An 18971-nucleotide genomic window follows, 5' to 3' on the forward strand; every position below is an offset into this window, starting at 1 on the left:
ATGCGGAAGACAAAGATCCCTCTCTATGCGCGTTCTAGTTATCATAAACACACTATGCAAGTGAATTAAGTAGAAATAAAATATCAACACTTGTATCATTAAAGTAGATAGGAGATGTTTTCACCTTGCACCAAGGTGTCCCTAGCGCTACTTCAATCAAAATTTTCTAGTCTCTTATATTATTGAGTATTAGAATTTTTTGTGAAAAATCCCTTCCTGCAATAACGGGTAGGGTTTCCATAGCTTCTCTAGGGTAAACTCCAGGCTTTGTTTTGCAAATCTCTGATTCCGAATTAATATAAGTTACAAAATATTTTGTCTTATATTAACCATACATCATATCAACATATATGTATATAGAATAGGGGCTCATCATTCAATCCTTATGGTAACCCTATCAAGACTAAATTCCATTCCATTACCTTTTCTTGCCCATGGTTTATGATTTTCGAGAAAACTTAATCCCAAAGTCATACTTCCATTTTCTCATCCTGCAACATCTACAACTTTTGGAGGTGGAGCAAACATGGGATAAACACTCTTAGTGAATGGTGCTTTCATCCGGAATTTTGGGATCTGGCTAAAACTAAGCCTACTTCTACAAATCTGTAATCTTAAGATTTGTTCTTATTATTTTCTTATTATCATTCATTTTTGTGTAGTACTGGTTTGTATTAAGGAGTTTCGTACTCCACATTATTTTAATAGTTGATTAGGGTCTTGAGGTTGCCACTCCACACTTGTGCATGTGGATATTTGGGGGGTCCTATAATCAACATTCTATATCATATTGCAACTATATGTTAACTCTTGTTAATGATCACAGTAGAAGTATTTGGACTTTTCAGATGTAACATAAGTTTGAAACACTGTCCATTTTGAAAGCTTTTCATAAAATGGTACTCACACAGTTTTATAAAAATACTAAAACTATTAGAAGTGATAATGGTATTGAATATCTTAACAAAGATTGCCAAGATTTCATGAAAAATCAAGGGATTTTGTAACAAATTAAGAACATGCACTTACATCCGGCAACAAAATGGGATTGTAGAAAGAAAACATTAGTACCTTCTTGAGGTTGCTAGAGATTTGATGTTTCAATCAAATGTACCTAGCATGTTTTGGTCTGAAGCTATATTCACTGCCACCTATATGATAAATAAGTTACTTAGACCTAGATTAAAATGAAAAACTCTTTATGAAGTATTAAACAAGAAGCCTGTTGACTGTTCACATTTAAGAGTTTTTTTTCACCCTCTGTTTTGCTACTAATACCTTGTCATCTAAAGGAAAATTTTTGATACTAGGGCTATAAAATGTGTGTTTCTTGGTTATGCTCAAGTTCAAAAGGGATATAGATTGTTTGATTTAGATAAACGTACCCTATTAGTTTCAAGAGATGTCAAGTTTTATGAAAAAGTTTTTCCTTTTGCTAGGAAGCAGCTTAACACAGTTACATGTCCTTTCCCCATTATGTTTGAAGATTCAAACCTTGTATTGTCCAGCAGTTCACCTCCAGCTGGCCATGAGTCTTCCCCTTCAAACCAGTGTGAAATAAGCCTTGCTGCAGAGCCACCAATAGCTTTGAGAAAGTCCTCTAGACCTTTTTATAGGCCTTCTTGGATGCAAGACTTTTATTGTGATCTTGTCAATGATAACTGATCTTTGATTGCAAAGATCAGCTCTACACATGCTTGTTTTTTGGCTTCTCTAACCGACGTGTAGGAGCCTACCAATTTCTTCCAAGCACAACAAAGTACAGAGTAGAGAGCAGCAATGCAAAATGAATTGGAAGGTCTTAACAAAAATCAGACTTGGGAAGTCACACCTCTGCCACCAAACAAGAAAGCTATAGGATCTAGGTGAGTTTATAAGTTAAAGATGAAAGCAGATGGCACTATTGACAGCCTCATATCCATTATAAGATTGGCAATGGGGAATTAAAATATATATGGCAGGATCCTTGGCATCCTATGGGGACCTTAATAACTATATTTCCACATGGCCCCTATCACACCCACACACGGGGAGACATGCTCCTTAGAGAGGTTATTCACAATGGAGTATGACATTGGCCATTGTCTCTCACGCCCATACACACATGGACGGACATGATTATATTGGATATCATCCAAAATTTGCCTCTACTACAAGGCACACAAGATTCGATCACTCTGAGGGGAGGCCCCTACACCAATAGGAGGGTGTATGTCATATTTCGTTCTTCAGGCCCAAAAGGTAGGTTGGTATTCACTCCTTATGGGCCCATTTAAAATTTTTAGGAATTCGTTTATCTTATGACTAGCTCTACATGAACGACTCTCCACCATGGATCGTCCGTGGTTACAACATCTTAATAGAGATTGTGTTCTTTGCTCGAGGGGTACACCGGAGACTCATCAACACTTGCTATTTTCATGCCCTTACTCAAAACAGTGTATTCGAATCTTACGCAGGGAGGTCCAATTTTCATAGACAAACAGAGGATGGATGATTGATGTGATTGACATTTTTTAGGGAAAACCTACTCTCCTTGCTTATGTCTAGTGACTTTATCTCCTGCAATGCTTCCTTGAGGTTTTAATCTCTTCTTCAGATTCCACGTAGAAGCTATCACTATCGATGAGTCCTTATTGCCTGAAAGACAAAAGAGCTTTACTAAATTTTTTTTGTCTTGTATTTTCGGATGAGTTAAGTTGGCATCATCACCTTGTTTACTGTGAAAATCTATAGGAAGTATCCTGTTAAATGCCTTTTCTTTTTGCAAGACCTGTATCTCACTATCACAGTTAGTAGTAAAAATCAACATAGAATTTCAAGTATTGCTATTTTTAATAAGCCATCTGCCAACAACAGGTTGATGCAAATGATACAAGTCATCACAAGAAAAAGTGTTTTTCTTTTTAGTGATATCAAATATAACTTGTATTTCTGTCCATTTTTAAGGCATCTAATTTTTACGTTATCTACCCTAATCTCTTGAGGAGTTAAAACTTTTAACAATTCTTTCTCCCTTCTTTTGTAGCCTATTATTCTATCTTTTGAAAAGGACATTTGCTACTACAATTAGTTCTAGAGCTTAATGTTCGGTCTAAAACTGGTTGATCCTTGATTTAGATATCGACACCACCTATTCTAGATATCCTAATTGGATCTGGTGTCATAACCTTGAAAATTCCTAAAATTTTTTTTGAATCTTAATATACACTTTCCTTGGATCATATGACGTGGATTCATCTGGTGAACACTCATGCGGTATTGTGCTACTATAAATACAAGCATTTATGAATATTTGAGGGGACACATTTTTTTTTACTTTTTTTTACTGCTTTTTCTTGGTCTCATTCGATCTTAATTATTTATCACCTTCGACCTCTCATTTCTAACTTAAGCATCGAATTTCTGCAGAATTGACTAAGCGTGCCCACGCTCAGGGGAGTGGTCAACTCGAGTGAAGGAGGAAAACAAGTAATTTTCGCAAAAAAAAAAGGAATGAAGTGTTTAGGTTTAGAAAGGATTTTTTAAAACTTATCTTTTATGATTTATTTACCTTTTTATAGTTAATCATGTCAATTGACTGTGGTGCCAAATGCTAAAAGCAAATCCACAGCTTTGTTTTGTGGCTGCAATGAGCATGAATAATAGAAATGATTTTAGCCCTCTTTTTTCACCTTGTGGTGCCAAAACTTATCTAAGTAATATTATTCTTTTTATGATACCATTACTATTATTGTTTTAATAAATTGATAAATTTAAATTAATTATTAGTCTAAATTTATAAAAATATTTTATAAAACAATTCGACAAATGAATCTCTAACTTGTTATAAAATGTTGTCATGAAATTGAATGCATATAACACTCGAGAGTTTTAGAAAATATCAAAGAATTTTAGGTGTAGATTAATTAGAGATCAAAAATAATTTCATTAGTCAAGGAATTGAGTGGTAATCATATCTAGTAATATTTAGGTATCAATTTTCCAAGACCCAATAAAATTTTATTTAATCCCATTAATTAAAAAATTATGCTCAATTAAGATAAAATCACCAAGTCAACTTGCAATTCAAGGTGCAAAATACCATTTATTCCCCCAACTAAAACCTACAGGGACTCCAAAAAAGAAAAAAGAGAGAGAGAGTTTTCGTTATATTATAAATGATCACGGTTTAAAAATCGTGGTAAATCAATACTATTAAACACGGTTAAACAAAATCCAAGCTAAAACATTTTCCATGGTTTAGTTCATGGCCAGTGTTTTGGCCATACCTGCAATAACAATAAAGGTCATTTCTTAAAAGCCTTTCAGACTGCAAAGAACTCCTTCTCGTTAATATGCCACACTTGGTCTTGTTGTTATGATAACAACCCTCCTGTGTATTTACAAGGTTCTTCCCCTGTAGCAGTCTTTTTCTTGAGTATTGCTTCCCATATATAGTCATTGGCGTTCGTGTAGACCTCCAATTCGACCTCGTCCTGTGGTATGGCGAGTTTGGGTAGGTTACTGCAAACCTATTTTAGCTCACTAACCCTTTGCGTATGAATTTCCTCCCATTTCTACTTTGAACTCTCTGTTTCTTTCAAGAGTGGTCGGAAATCCTTTCTATATTTTGCAAGATTCTTAATGAAGATCCCTACAAAATTAACAACTCCCAAGACGCTCCGTAAATGTCCCTTATCCTTGAGTAGATCTGGAAAATTGTGAAATTTCCCCATAATATGCTCCTGTAATTCAATACCTGTTTCGTCAATAAGAATTTCTGAAATTCAATTTTATTGACAATACTAGTCTTTTCAGAAAGCACTAACCCTTCTTTATGACATGTATCCAAAAATATCATAAGATATTTAATATGATCTTTCATATTCTTAGATGCAATCAATATATTGTCAATGTAGACAAACATAAACTCAAAATAATCCTTAAAAGGATTATCAATTTGTTTTTAAATATTTAGGGTGCATTAGCTAATCTCATTGGTAGCACATTCCAAATATACTGTCCCTCTGGTATGGAGAATGCAATAAATTTTTTTTATTCACTCTCCATTTTAATTTAATAAAAATCAGACTTGCAATCAAATTTAGAAAATACTTTTGCACCTTTAATGCAGTCAATTAAGTGTTCCCTACTCGGAATATAATAACTATAAAATTCTAATATTCTATTAATGCATTGATAGTTAACTACCAATACGGGTTTACCTCTTTTATCTCACCATGGTTTCTTACTAGAAAATTAGGGCTACTGTAAGCAGAGCCTCCAGGCTCGATGAGTCCAAAATTGATATGCTCCTTGATACGTGGCAAGGGATAAGTTGCCAAGTCAGTAAGTATAACTAATCAATCTTCTCTCTCTCTCTCTATATATATATATATATATATACATAGACACATATGTCAAAGTATAACACAATCACACTAGCTAATAAATATTTATCGTCTAATAACCACAGATATAAGAAATAACAGAGAACCACAATCATACATTAGTCCATGAAAACACATTTTGACATTATCGCTTATTTTTTTATGGCCATACTTACTCAAGCTAGAGTAAATCATTCAATAGCTTTACCAATGATCAACACCTCAATTAGTCTCATATAATATACAACACAGGATACCCGTCAAATGATATCCCCACACTAATCTAATATATAGGTAATAACACACGATATCACAATGAACATGCCATCCCCACACTATCCCAATGTGTATCTATCAGCACAAGATAATCCGAATATTCAGAATACCCCAATACATCAACGTGTATCTATTGCAAATAGGATATATTAATGGAATTATCAATTCAATTCAGTTAATCGAGATACTCATATTGGTTGATTAGTGGGTTGAGTCTTTGTTGATTAGTGGCTGTCTATTCGTTCTTTGTTTTGGGTGGTGTACTTATATTTTGCTTAATTTGGTTGAGGATCTATATTAATTTCAAAAGTGCTGAATAGAATATTTTATAACAAGTTAAAAAAAATTATCATTATATATAAAATTAATATATTGGAGGTGTTTTCATCCATATATGTTTTATCGGTTAACCTAATCCCTCATACTTAATAAATAGCTGGGTGAAAGTCATTGCGAACATATAATAAATAATTTTTAAAATTTTAAAAATATATAAAAATAAAAATAAAATATAGAATCACTACATTATATTTTTTTTTAAAAAAAAAAAAAACAACATAACTCTAGGAGTGTGCATTATTCAATTTACCAACTAAACCGAAATTACAATTTGTATCAAATACCTAACCAAAGATTTGGTTATTTTTATTCAAAAATTTGGTCATTGGGTCTGTTTTCAGCTTTTGTTGCGATGAACTGAAACCCCAAATCCTGAACCTATTCTTAAAATAAATACATAAATATATTATGTTATAGTTTTATTTATATGTATAAATTATTTTATAAATATATATAATATAATAAATTCAATTCTATTCACTTTTAAACATAATTAACTTAACTTAAAAGCTACTAAATTTTTTCAATTTTATATTCAGTTTTGTTAAGTTAAATCAAATAAAATAAATTTGATTTTTATTGAATTGAACCACTATTTTAATTCGATATTCACTTTGTACCAAAACTTCAATCAGTTGAATTCTCTATTCAATTCAATTAAATTCAGTTAATGTATTAATGGAATTCTCAATGCAGTTCAGTTAATCGAGATGCTCATACTTGATGCAACAAAAATAAGTGGTGACTGAAGATTGATTTTCGATAAGAATCGGAAAATTACAGCCCGCACACCTAAATGGCGTCTGAACAACCTCGAAAGGTCGCGAGAGTTCAATCGATTGGAATTAAGTCATGGCGTCTTCTTCAAATCCAGTTCATCAGAATGACAAGGGAAAAGCACCAAGATCGCACTTTCGACCAACAGTAAGTTTGCTTAATGTAGCACTGATATTTACCCGTTAATTTATATGTTTCATGTCCTTCATTGTTGAACTTTTTTCTGGAAAATTAAAGGTGTGTTTGGCGGATTGGTGGTTGGTTAAGATTAAACATGACTTCCAAGGGTCACGGCTCGGAGTTGTGGGGTTTACGTCTCTAGAGTAAGTTTTGTTTCGTAGCATAGTTGGGTTAAACTGGGAAGAATGTGCGAAGGCACAAGTACTCAATTCGGTAGAGTAAAAGAATTTTGCTTTGCTCAAGATACTGATTTGTTGTTCTTTTTACATCAATCTTCTAAAATATTTTCTGAACAACCCTTTTCCGAAATCTTTGATTTATTAAGTTGAGTTACTGGGATTGATCTTTGGGGTATATATGGTATTCTATCCTCATTCGTCTTCCATTACAGCTGTACCCTTGTCAACTTCATCACCCTGTGAAGAAATAGATTTTTGGGCAAAAGTAACAAAAATGATGATGAAGCTAGTAATTTTGATTCTTGTAACAAATTGCGTAATGAAGTGGTCTTGTCAAGTCTATTCTTAGTTTGCTTATGTCCTGACAATGTATTTTTATTATTTTAATGTGAGAAATGCAATCCCTTGGCTCATAATGGCTAAGATGCAACAGAAATGAGCTTATTCTGTGTAGGTATGTTTATGTCTGTGCATTTGTGTATTGTAGTATATTTATGTAGATTGATTTTCTAATTAATGGTGTAAATAACAAGATGTTCTACTTTTCAATTTTGCCTGGCTTCCAAGTTTTCACGATTGATGGTTCTATTAAAGATTTTTGTGATTATGAGTATATTGCATGACCCATATTTGATTAGTTTTGTGCCAATCATCCATTTATCTGCAAATTCACTCTGTCTTCTTTTTTTGAGCTCAAAGTTGTAAAAAAAGTTGAGATGTAAATGTTTTCTCTCACAAGCTTTAATCTAATTTGTGCTATAGGAAACAAGCCATGCAAGTCTTTTTATCTACTCTTGAGACTACATATGGAATATGCATTATCCTTGATGGCCTCATAAACACTCCACACTCTAGAAAATGGGTTTTCATCTAATGTAAGTTCTCAAGCATGCTTCTCATGCCTTTTTAAGCATGCTTTTCTTGCTCACTGATGGGATAAATAACTATCTTTCCTTGAGTTATTATTATTTCAATCTAAGTCTAGATTGTTTTCTTTCAATTGGCTAAAGAGTGAAGCTATTTTCCTCTAAACCTTATGGTAATGTAATCATGCACAAGAGCTTTTATATGCTTAACAAGTAGGGAAAACCTATTTAAACTGAAAATTTGCAGAAAAGTCCTATCACTATGTTTAGAATTATTTTGTGGTAGTTGGAAAATTGTGTTTTAGATGGTGTGAGATATGTTTAGTATATATATTGTTGAATGTCATGAATGCTTAGAATTGTTTAGATTTGTGTTAGGAACTAGTACATGATTTGAAAATATAAATATAAATGTGTAAAGATATTTATAAACACACAGAATCTGGAATGTATATATATGTGTTGTACTATTGATTAGAAGTTTTTATAATATTTTTGACGAAGAGGTTTTGAATGGTAGAAAATGTTTGAAAAAATGTAGGAAATGTTTGGTTTTATTTTGATTATTTTTAAAACCAATTGAAAATGAGTGTTTCTAGCTTGCAATTCCATAGAAATGATCTTTGGAGATGTGCTCATATGTCGTGCACCATAGAAATGATTTTTCTGTATAGTATCCTATCATGTAAAGATTTTTATTCCATGAACATAATTGAACATTGTTTTGGTCTTGAATTTTGGTGAGAAAACTAATGAATTCCATTTACTTTCCAAACTAAGTTATGTCGTAACAACTCTTTCTCCTACAAGATGTCATCATGGTCCTATTTTTACTGCTTTTCTCCAGTTTTCTTGTGGGACAACCACTAACTCCTATTTAGCATGAAGTGCAAAATAGTATTTGATTCAAAGTTTTTGCTAACATGTCAATTGTAACAAGTTAGCCTCAGACATCTCCTTGTATGATTTTGACATTTTACTAGGTTGCTTCCTTGGTTTTAACATTGAATGCTTATTGAGTGTGTTTCAACCTTGTCAAGTTTATGAAACAATTGTACGCCATTACAATGGATTTAGTGTAAAAGGATTACTTCATGAAAAAGGTTTTGTTGGTTTTTCAAATTGAAGAAATTGGTTTGAGTTTTATGAGTATAAATACGAAACTAAGAAAATGTTGTCTGAATGAGAAATCCTTCCATTAGGCCATAAATTTGTGAGCGTTCAGCAAATTTAATACAAAATTATCATGTCGGAAGTCTTTGCTAGATTTTTAATGCAAAGTAATAAAGTAGAAACTGCTTTAAATCCTAATATTATAAATATAAAGTTGCTTAAGTTGACAAACCTAGATGTGGCAAAAGGATTACAAATAGGTTGGTTGTATACATAGAATGAGTTGTCTTAATAGTTGAAGTAAGACAGCTATCCTTTTTCATGATAAACTTAAGTTCTAGTTTGACTGGTTCCTACTAATAATTGTTCATTAAAGGAGATGCTTACATGACTTATATTAAGGTTGATAGCATAACAAACAATTGGATACATAATGTTTTGTTAGATTCAGTTTGGAGAATCTACTGCACTGAACAATCACCTCGTCCATTAACTTGGTGTATCTTACCTTTCTTTTAAATGCGGTATACGCATAAGGAAGAATTTCAAACGCAAAGATGAATGTGAATTCAGGAAATATTGTGCTACCAGTTGTAGCCAGTGTAGGGCTGCACATATGTTAGATGCTAAACACTCAACATGGAAATAAAGGTTGAAGCCCATTCTCTCCATCTGTCAATGGCATTTCTTTTAACGAATTGAGCATTAGTTGCATAATATTTATACGATTACTGTTATATTTCATTACTTGAACAAGTATGCAAATATTTTAATTGTGGTTTTCCACTATACTTGAAGGGGTATGATGAAAACTTCTTGCATAAAGAATCTCCCTCTAGTGGAGTTAAACTTCTTAAGAAGAGCAAGAAAGCTAAATCTTTATGTGATCCATTGCCCCAAAAATCTGACAGTGAAATTAGTGACTCTGTAGAGTATATAAATATGACCTGCATTGCCTCTGATCTTTTTCAAAAGGAATCTTATTCTGCTGAATGCATTGTTGAAGATCACATAGCTAGTGACATACCTCTGACTTGTGTGAAAAATACCATGCAGTTAGTGATAGGCTCATTTTTCGGACGAAATGTTAAAATTTCAGCTGTTAAAATACGAATGATGATTCCCAATGTCCTGATAATGGAGGAATCCTGTCTACATGTCATTTTTACAGTAGGAGCAGGAGCAAACCGACTGATAATCTGAATAAACTAAAAGTCATTAATCAGAATAGATAAAGACTCCACAAATACAAGAGTTTGCATTACATTTTCTGAACAGTTTTTTCATTATAGTAAATTTTTACATTGATGAACTCGGAAAACTTTGGACAACCAACATAGAATTGATAACTTTGCATCATGTCAACATTCAGCTCCTTTTTCTTTCTTCTTTCCCCGATTTGGTATTGTGCAATAGCTGCTGTGTGTTCTGCAAAGAATCATGTTGGTAGTTAGGATGTAGATATTGATATAGCAGAGTTTCTTTCTTCTACGGGCTTTTTACAAAACACAACTTTGAAAGTGATAATTCAAAGTCACATATGTTTCAGGATCAAACAATTACTCGAATTGTGGATGGCATAAACCTGGAGCAGCTAAGAAAAGGTACGTTAGGCAAAATCCATCTAATATTTATATTGTGATTATGTGTATTACGGGCATTTTGAGCAATAATATTACAATCGACTATTTCAAATTGAATATACACTTTACTTCTTTGGACATAGTTCTACAAATACTTTTTATCCTTGCAGTTATATGAGTTGCGAAACAAGTGCTTCAAGCGGTTAATCTTTCAAATCCAAAAACTTGGCCTGTGGTACTTCAAATTAACTTCTTTTCCCCAGATACATAATTAAAATGTGATTAGTTCTCTGCCACTACTATGTTTAAGTTCTTGAACCTGAAACAACTAACGGAATAGGATTCTGCCACGATTTTGTGCAAGTTTCACAGTCGCTGCATTTTCTGGAGTATCTGCTAAATGTCTTAGTTTAATTTGGGTTCTCATTCAGCAACAATTTCAGCTCTTGATTTGACTTTTCATAGGAAGTAGATCTACGCTCCAAAAGAGAAGGCAACTGATGTGAAGGGTTTTACAACGATTTGCGGCTAAGTAGCAGTCATATGGTATGCAAACTGCATGAACAGATCCTCCTTATCAGCTGTGAAAGGAACTCAGGATTGCCATTCCTTTAAATGGCAGAAAGTTTTCGAGTAAAACCTGATACATCTTGGAAAAGAATAGTTAGTCATCTACTTTTGGAGGCATTTTGACGTTCTCAGGCAATCTGCTCCAATGGGAATGCTTTTGTGGATGCCATCTGTAGTTTCTTACTGAATCTTAATACTTTTGATTACCTAAAAAGTATCACATGCATCGCATTCAATGCTAAATATATCACTTATGAGCTATAAAAATTGTTGTATAGGTAATTTTATTATAATTTTTTATCATTGGATCATTATTTTGGATAATTATATTTTTGAAAAGATTTATAATAATTTATGAGGAAATAGTTGGATTTTTTCATAGTAATTCACTTCTTAATTTAATTGATACCATTTTCAATACCGAATGTAATCCTTAAAATTGAAGTTTTACACATGTAAAAACACTAATGTGAGAAGTTTCTAGTTTTAACATAAATTTGATTAGTCAAAGTTCTTAATTTTTCAACAAAATTAGGTGCATTAGTTGGCCTAATATTGATCAAAACAATTAGATTTTTTTTTGGTAATGTAATATATGTGTCATAATGTGAATGAATGTATTGTGGTTCACAAAACCTCTTTCCTTCATGACCACAAACTTATTTCTAAGATGACCAATTGCCCTTCAAGCCTCACATAACTAATCCAGTCCTCCGATAGCCCACTGAATATTCATCCCACCGGAGCTTAGTGAGAGCGCACACTAGCTTTGCGAAAGTGCAGGTAAATAGCATGTGCGAAGCATTCTCTTATTCTCAGAAACAACAAGCACAACTACTGTCTCCTGTAATCCCTCTGTGATGTAAATTTACCCCTGTTGGCAGTGCTCTTTAGGCGCATCTCTACGCAAACATCCTTACTTTAGGAAGCAGTCTACATTTCCATAAGAACATTCAATCCTCCCCTTCCCTTGACGAAGAAGTAATGATCGCTTGACTAATAGCCAAGTCATACGCGTTGATCCGGGTCGAAATCCACTAGACCTCCGTGGTCAGGCAAATTGGTACTCCAAGCAGTCCGAGGTCGCTACTCTCCCAAACTAGTGATTGGGCCTTGAGAAAAGAAGTTGATTTTTAGGCTTGCTGGGGTGGGTCCCAGCTAAGACCCTCTGATACTTAAGTCAGTGTTTGGTTTTGAAGTTATAAAAGCAGGTTGCTTGCGAGATGAAGGGCTGCAGCAACCAAAAAGCAGGGAGGGGTAAAGATAGCATACCATAAATGCACTGATTGCGGGATATTTATAGATTAAGACCGGATGGTTGGTCCAATGGGCGTCTTCCACGTGTCCGGGTGGCCAGGGTCGGGTCGCTTGATCCGACCTGGGTCGTGACCCGAAGCGACCCAACCCGATAAAAATGCATGGATCCTTCAGATAAAATTGTAATTTTGAGCTCTTCTAAGGGAAAATTGGTCTTTTTAAGACAAATAAGGGTTTTCCACATCATTACACCCCCCTCTCTTAGTATGCAGAGCATGCTAAAGGAAGTCGAAAAGGCTCTCGATCTCAGCCTTTAGATCATCCTTGCTAACTCAAAATCCATCCATTGATCCTTGTGCAGATCTCCATGACTTTACCCCTATAAATAGAGATGAGTATGATTGCAACTTTGCCATTCATACGCAATCTCGAGTTCTCTGGGTGTGACCTCTTTTCTGAATCTGCAATCTGCCTTGCCTAGGTCATAATCAGGTATTCCTTTGCAACCCTCTTGCTTTCATTATGTCTTCTAGTTTTGAGTTTAGTAATTCTAGTAGTTCATCAGATAGGTCATTTAGTAGACCGCCAAATAGTCCATCCGCGACCTCCCATATGCCCTTAATCATAAAAAGCAGGTCGGTTCTTATCCTAAGGTAGATAAAAGCGACCTAGTTGTAGCTACTCCAATCGTGACCCTTCAACAATATGAAGTTAAATTAGCCACCGAACCCTGACTTACTATAGAGAGCACTTTACACCTGACAGTAGCCACAATTAGGAAAAAATATCATATTCCCCAGAACTTCGAAATTATCCTTCCTTCCTCTTCTGATCGCATGAATCGACCTCCTCCAGGTAGCTGTCCAATTTCTGTCGTTCACTTAGACGCAGGATTACGTTTTCCACTTTCGCGATCTATTGCCCATATATCACCTAGGTTAGAATATGCCCAATGCAAATAGCTCCAAATTCGATTTGCCATATATTTGCCTTTATTGTATTAATGGATCACTTAGGACTTGAACCCTACTTCGACAACTTTTGGTCGCTTTATAAGTTCACAACCTCGAAAAGGTCGGGCGACCAGGAATTTTTCTATCTCACCACTAAACCGCATTGTGCCTTTGTTTCCAATTTGAAATCAAATGTGGGCTCTTGGAAAGATAAGTTCTTTTTCCTTCGACCTTCCCTAAACCAGGTCTGGCCCTTTCCTTGTGACTGGCGTATCACAAAACCCGACAACAACGGTGTAGGGTTCGACGACCTGATTGGTAATCTCACCCGCTACCAATACAAGGTCAATCTACTCTTGACAGAGAATATCCTAAAGCTCGTGGGTCTCAGTTCGGCACCCATTCAAACCTATGGTTCTTTAGGTGATCAACCTTTTTCCTTAATCCCCTTGTGTGATATATTCATATGTTATGGTGACTAAATTTATTTTCTTGCAGCCTCATTATAATGAACGCTCGAATCATAAGGAGAATTCGTGCCAAGATGGCTAAACAGATGGTCACTCCGCTGTCAGACTCCCCGCATCCCCCATTGGTTCCTACTAAACAGTACATCGAGGTCGCATGGAGCTCGCTCTCCAAGTTCGCACTACACAGGTCCTATTGAGGTCGCTAGTGAAGATAGCAATCCTACTGCTGAAGATAACCTGTTAGCTGAAGAATCTCAAGAAGAACCCAATCCTGAGCCACTTGTCAGGAAAAAAATCCAAAGATAATGAAATTGCTGCAACCTCCAAAAGAAAACACAAGAGTTCGCGGTCTAGCCCTTCAGCTTCTCGCAAAAAGACCAAGGCAACCACCTCTGCAGAAAAGAGAATTTAAGAGTGGCAAGCGAGCTCACAGCCTGGTGGAAGGAGGCGTAGGTAGAACTGCTATCTCCCACCTACAAACCTGCTGAAATGGGAGGTGAGAGACTTATATCTGATTGGGCTATTTCTAGACAAAGCTCCGTGTTGAAGACCTATGTTGGCCAAGATTCATGGGAGTTATACAAGTCAACCATCCTACCTCGCGACCAGGCCCTTCTGACCCCTATGTCGCATATCCGTGTTCAGCAAAATTTTGCTCATTCTCTTTCTCAGGTAATGTTCTTCAACAGCAACAGTCACAAACTGTCCTCTACTTATCTATTAATTCTCCTGTTACTTTGATGTTTGTAGGTTTCTGCTTTTGGTCATCACCTCTCCATGAAGTGTACTTACTGGCAGCATGACAAGATGGCCGCTGACCAGTTACTTGAAGAAGAGAAATCTAAGCTTGCGACCTGCGAGGAAGTGAAGGCCGAGCTCAAAGCGCAGAAAACTCAGCTTGAAGAGCGACTGCGAGAACTCAGATCGAAGATCGCAACTACTGCAGAATTGGCTAAGGTAGAAGGTTTCTCTACATGTCGAGCAGCTGGTCGAGAGGAGTATCTCGCTTCAGAGGATTATCAGCATCAACTCGAGATCGCTCGCGATCAAGGTCGCGATGAATACCTAGCTTCTGATGATCACAGGAAACTTTTGGTGAGCACGCGATTGCAGGATGCTCGAGATTTTCTCAAGTCCTCTGCATTTCAGGTTGCTGTGGAGGTCAAGTCATCTGATTACCTGATGCAAGGATTTGATTGTTGCACCTCTCAAATCAGGAAGTTGAAAGGGTTTGCAGATGGTTTTGACACGAATTGGATCGATCCCACTCTTGATGGCAACTTAGCTGCATTTTTTGAAGAACCCCCATTGAAACATGACGATGAATTTAAGGTTTTGGTGGACGAGATAGAGAATATGGATGAAGATAAAGTAGATGAATAGGCCTCTGAATCTTTGTAATTTGATGGCATTTAGGTAGATCGCATTCCATATTTTCTTCTTGTTCGTGTAATAGCGATGTTCTTTGTTTCCAGAACTTTGTGAAATTACTTTGCAGATCAAGATAACTTCATTCATATCAAGTCCATTGCATAGCTGTGAACTTTGAAGAATTCCCTTGAATAAACAGAATCCACAATACTATCTCGAATTTGATCCACTTCAAAAATAATAGGTTTATGTTCAAGCCTATCTTTTTCATATAGATTGGCACCTTTCTCAGATCACAAGGTATCTAGATCGCGTAGTGTTACCTTTTCTCTAGCCATCTTCCTTTTTAGTCGTTAAAGCGCACCTTTCTCAGGTGGCGTATTAGCATAGTCTTCTCCAGACGCATGGTTTACCTTTTTCAGGTAGCAGCCTTTTTTATACCTTTTTCAGGTTGCGTATTATTGGTCTTTTTTAGACGCATGGTTCAGTTTTTTTAGGTAGCAGTCTTTCTTAGACAGTTTTCACCTTTCTCAGGTCAGTCTTTTTCAGACAAATCTCGAATTTTTTTCAGGTCACAATCTTTATTAGACTATCTTCACCTCAGGTAGCATATTGGGGGTCTTTTTCAGACAAATCTCGCATCTTTTTTAGGTCGCGGTCTTTCTCAAACATCAGGTTGTTCCTTTTTCAGGTTAGATGACCTTTGACAAAATTTTGAGGTAACGACCTTTCCGAGGTCAATAACATTTCATAATTGCAAAATTATCCAAAGAAAAACGCTATTTATTTCAGGCAAGCATTCTTACATAGATATAACCGCTTTTCTCAGAATATTACAATAATATACATTATCCCATGATTTTTAGAGCTAGCAAAAATATTGTTCCTACATAAGCAAACATTCGCAGTAAAAGTAATAGAAATACAGGCGTACCTCCATTTTGGAACTGATATACTCTTCAACAAACGGTTCCTTTCGTAGGGTCGTTGTCGCGTCGTTCTTCCCTTCTACGCGACCTGTTTCTCGATCTACTTTCTGGTCCGCTGCTTAGTTTCCAGAACTTTGTGAAATTATTTTGCAGATCAAGATAACTTCATTCATATCAAGTCCATTGCATAGCTGTGAACTTTGAAGAATTCCCTTGAATAAATAGAATCCACAATACTATCTCGAATTTGATCCACTTCAAAAATAATAGGTTTATGTTCTTCCCTTCTACGCCACCTTCTTCTAGATCTACTTTCTGGTCCGCTGCTTAGTCCTATCTCGAATTTGATCCACTTCAAAAATAATAGGTTTATGTTCAAGCCTATCTTTTTCATATAGATTGGCACCTTTCTCAGATCACAAGGTATCTAGATCGCGTATTGTTACCTTTTCTCTAGCCATCTTCCTTTTTAGTCATTAAAGCGCACCTTTCTCAGGTGGCGTATTAGCATAGTCTTCTCCAGACGCATTGTTTACCTTTTTCAGGTAGCAGCCTTTTTTATACCTTTTTCAGGTTGTGTATTATTGGTCTTTTTTAGACGCATGGTTCAGCTTTTTCAGGTAGCAGTCTTTCTTAGACAGTTTTCACCTTTCTCAGGTCAGTCTTTTTCAGACAAATCTCGAATTTTTTTCAGGTCACAGTCTTTATTAGACTATCTTCACCTCAGGTAGCATATTGGGGGTCTTTTTCAGACAAATCTCGCATCTTTTTTAGGTCGCGGTCTTTCTCAAACATCAGGTTGTTCCTTTTTCAGGTTAGATGACCTTTGACAAAATTTTGAGGTAACGACCTTTCCGAGGTCAATAACATTTCATAATTGCAAAATTATCCAAAGAAAAACGCTATTTACTTCAGGTAAGCATTCTTACATAGATATAACCGCTTTTCTCAGAATATTACAATAATATACATTATCCCATGAATTTTAGAGCTAGCAAAAATATTGTTCGTACATAAGCAAACATTCGCAGTAAAAGTAATAGAAATACAGGCGTACCTCTATTTTGGAACTGATATACTCTTCACCAAACGGTTCCTTTCGTAGGGTCGTTGTCGCGTCGTTCTTCCCTTTTACGCGACCTGCTTCTCGATCTACTTTCTGGTCCGCTGCTTAGTTTATTAGGGGATCTTCGATCTCTTTTTCCTCCCAACGCAATCTCCTTGAAGTAGCCTTGCCTAATTAACCTTTCGATCTCATCCTTAAGCTGGTAGCAGTCCTCCGTGTCGTTCCCTTTATCCTTGTGGAACTTGCAGTACTTCCTGGGATCCCTCTTCGGTGATGTTCCTCTAGTCTTACTAGGCCATCGCAGTAGGCCGCTCCCTTTGACCATCAGCATTGATTGTTCTCTCGGGGTGACTAACGGCGTGTACTTGTGATATTTCAGTCGGATTGTTCTCTCTTCATCTGATCGCATTCGTCTACCTCGACCTTCATCCCATTCTTTGTCTTTAATCGCGTTCGTCTACCTCGACCTTCATCCCATTCTTTGTCTTTAATCGCGTTCATCTCCTCCTCATCAATATACTTTCCAGCTAATTGCATCAACTGCTCTACGTCTCCAGGAGGATCTCTTCCAAGTGCCGAGGCAAATGGTCCCCTTTTCAACCCATGTATCAATATGCTTGTCATCATACCAATCCGCAAATCCTACATTTCTAATATCTCGTTGTTAAATCTTCCTATGAAACCTTTTAGAGATTCATCGTTTCTTTGTAGGATCATGAATAGGTAGGTCGCTGATCTTTTCGATCTCCTTTCTCTAGCAAAGTGAAATGCGAACTTCTGCACCAGTTGCCCATATGATTCGATGGTTCCACTCGAAAAGCTGGTAAACCATTCTTGTGCCTTTCCTGTCAAAGTAGTCACAAACAACTTTGTGTTAATAGAATTTTGTTTGCCCGTACAAGTTCATTACAATTTGAAAGCAGAAATGTGCTCCCGTGTATCCTTCGAGCCATCATATTTGGGTAGTCGAGAATTTGAACCCACAACTTCGGTCAGAATTTTGTTGGCAAAAGGCGAGTTCCTATTCCGCTTCACCAGGTCGGCCCGCTTCTTCAGGTCGTCTATCTGCTACTTTAGTTTTCTATTTACTTCCCCACGTCTTCCACTTTAGATATAGAGATAGCTAGTTCCCTCGTTCTAATATTGCTTGATGCTGTGACTAATCTCTCTCTTGTTCGGCTGGCTTTTCACATTTGTCCCATGTTCGTCCTCGTGATTAGTTCCTTCCACGTGGTCATCTGCGATAGCTTTTCTCTGCTCTTCGATCAGCCTTCTCCTTGCTGACTTCCTAGCAGCCGGTGATACCGTTTTCCTTTCATGTTCCACCATGACATTTCTACTTGCTATCTCGATCATCTGTTCTACCTCTTCGTTCGTTAGATGCAACCTTCCCTCTTGCCTTAAAGGAATTCGTTCCCCTTGCCTTGCCTTGATGATCCTGACATGGCAAATTTTGGTTTGTTGGTATTTGAGCCCTCCAACCACCTTGAAACAAAATCAAAGGACCTCTACTCAGGATTTTCACAGACGACGCCAACTAATTCGGGTCGAAATCCAATGCGACCTCCTTGGTCGGGCGAACTGGTCCTCCAAGCGTTCGAGGTTGCTACCTCTCCCAGACTAGTGATTGGATCTTGAGAAAAGAAGCTGATCGTTAGGCTTGTTCGGGT

The 18971-nt window shown here is 36.2% G+C and overlaps 1 protein-coding gene and 1 long non-coding RNA gene across 3 annotated transcripts; both read left to right on the plus strand.

Annotated features, from left to right (window-relative positions):
* The first annotated feature begins 6577 nt into the window (after window positions 1-6577).
* Window positions 6578-11498, plus strand: LOC105164498 (uncharacterized). 2 transcript variants are annotated; one of them, XR_016065757.1, is made up of 5 exons: window positions 6578-6911; window positions 7002-7087; window positions 7886-7998; window positions 10652-10706; window positions 11151-11498. It is a non-coding gene; the product is annotated as an uncharacterized LOC105164498 (long non-coding RNA). The 2 variants fall into 2 exon arrangements; XR_016065758.1 differs by lacking the exon at window positions 7002-7087 and having other exon boundaries at window positions 6581-6911.
* A 2328-nt stretch (window positions 11499-13826) lies between these two features.
* Window positions 13827-15318, plus strand: LOC148787707 (uncharacterized). The gene is made up of 2 exons (XM_088881337.1): window positions 13827-14607; window positions 14686-15318. Exons 1-2 carry the CDS (start codon window positions 14425-14427, stop codon window positions 15316-15318), a joined length of 816 nt encoding a protein of 271 aa, XP_088737463.1. The 5' UTR covers window positions 13827-14424.
* The last annotated feature ends 3653 nt before the right edge of the window (window positions 15319-18971 follow it).

Source organism: Sesamum indicum, linkage group LG6, assembly GCF_026168435.1.
Source record: "Sesamum indicum cultivar Baizhima isolate 11 linkage group LG6, ASM2616843v1, whole genome shotgun sequence".
NCBI classification, from domain to species: domain Eukaryota; kingdom Viridiplantae; phylum Streptophyta; class Magnoliopsida; order Lamiales; family Pedaliaceae; genus Sesamum; species Sesamum indicum.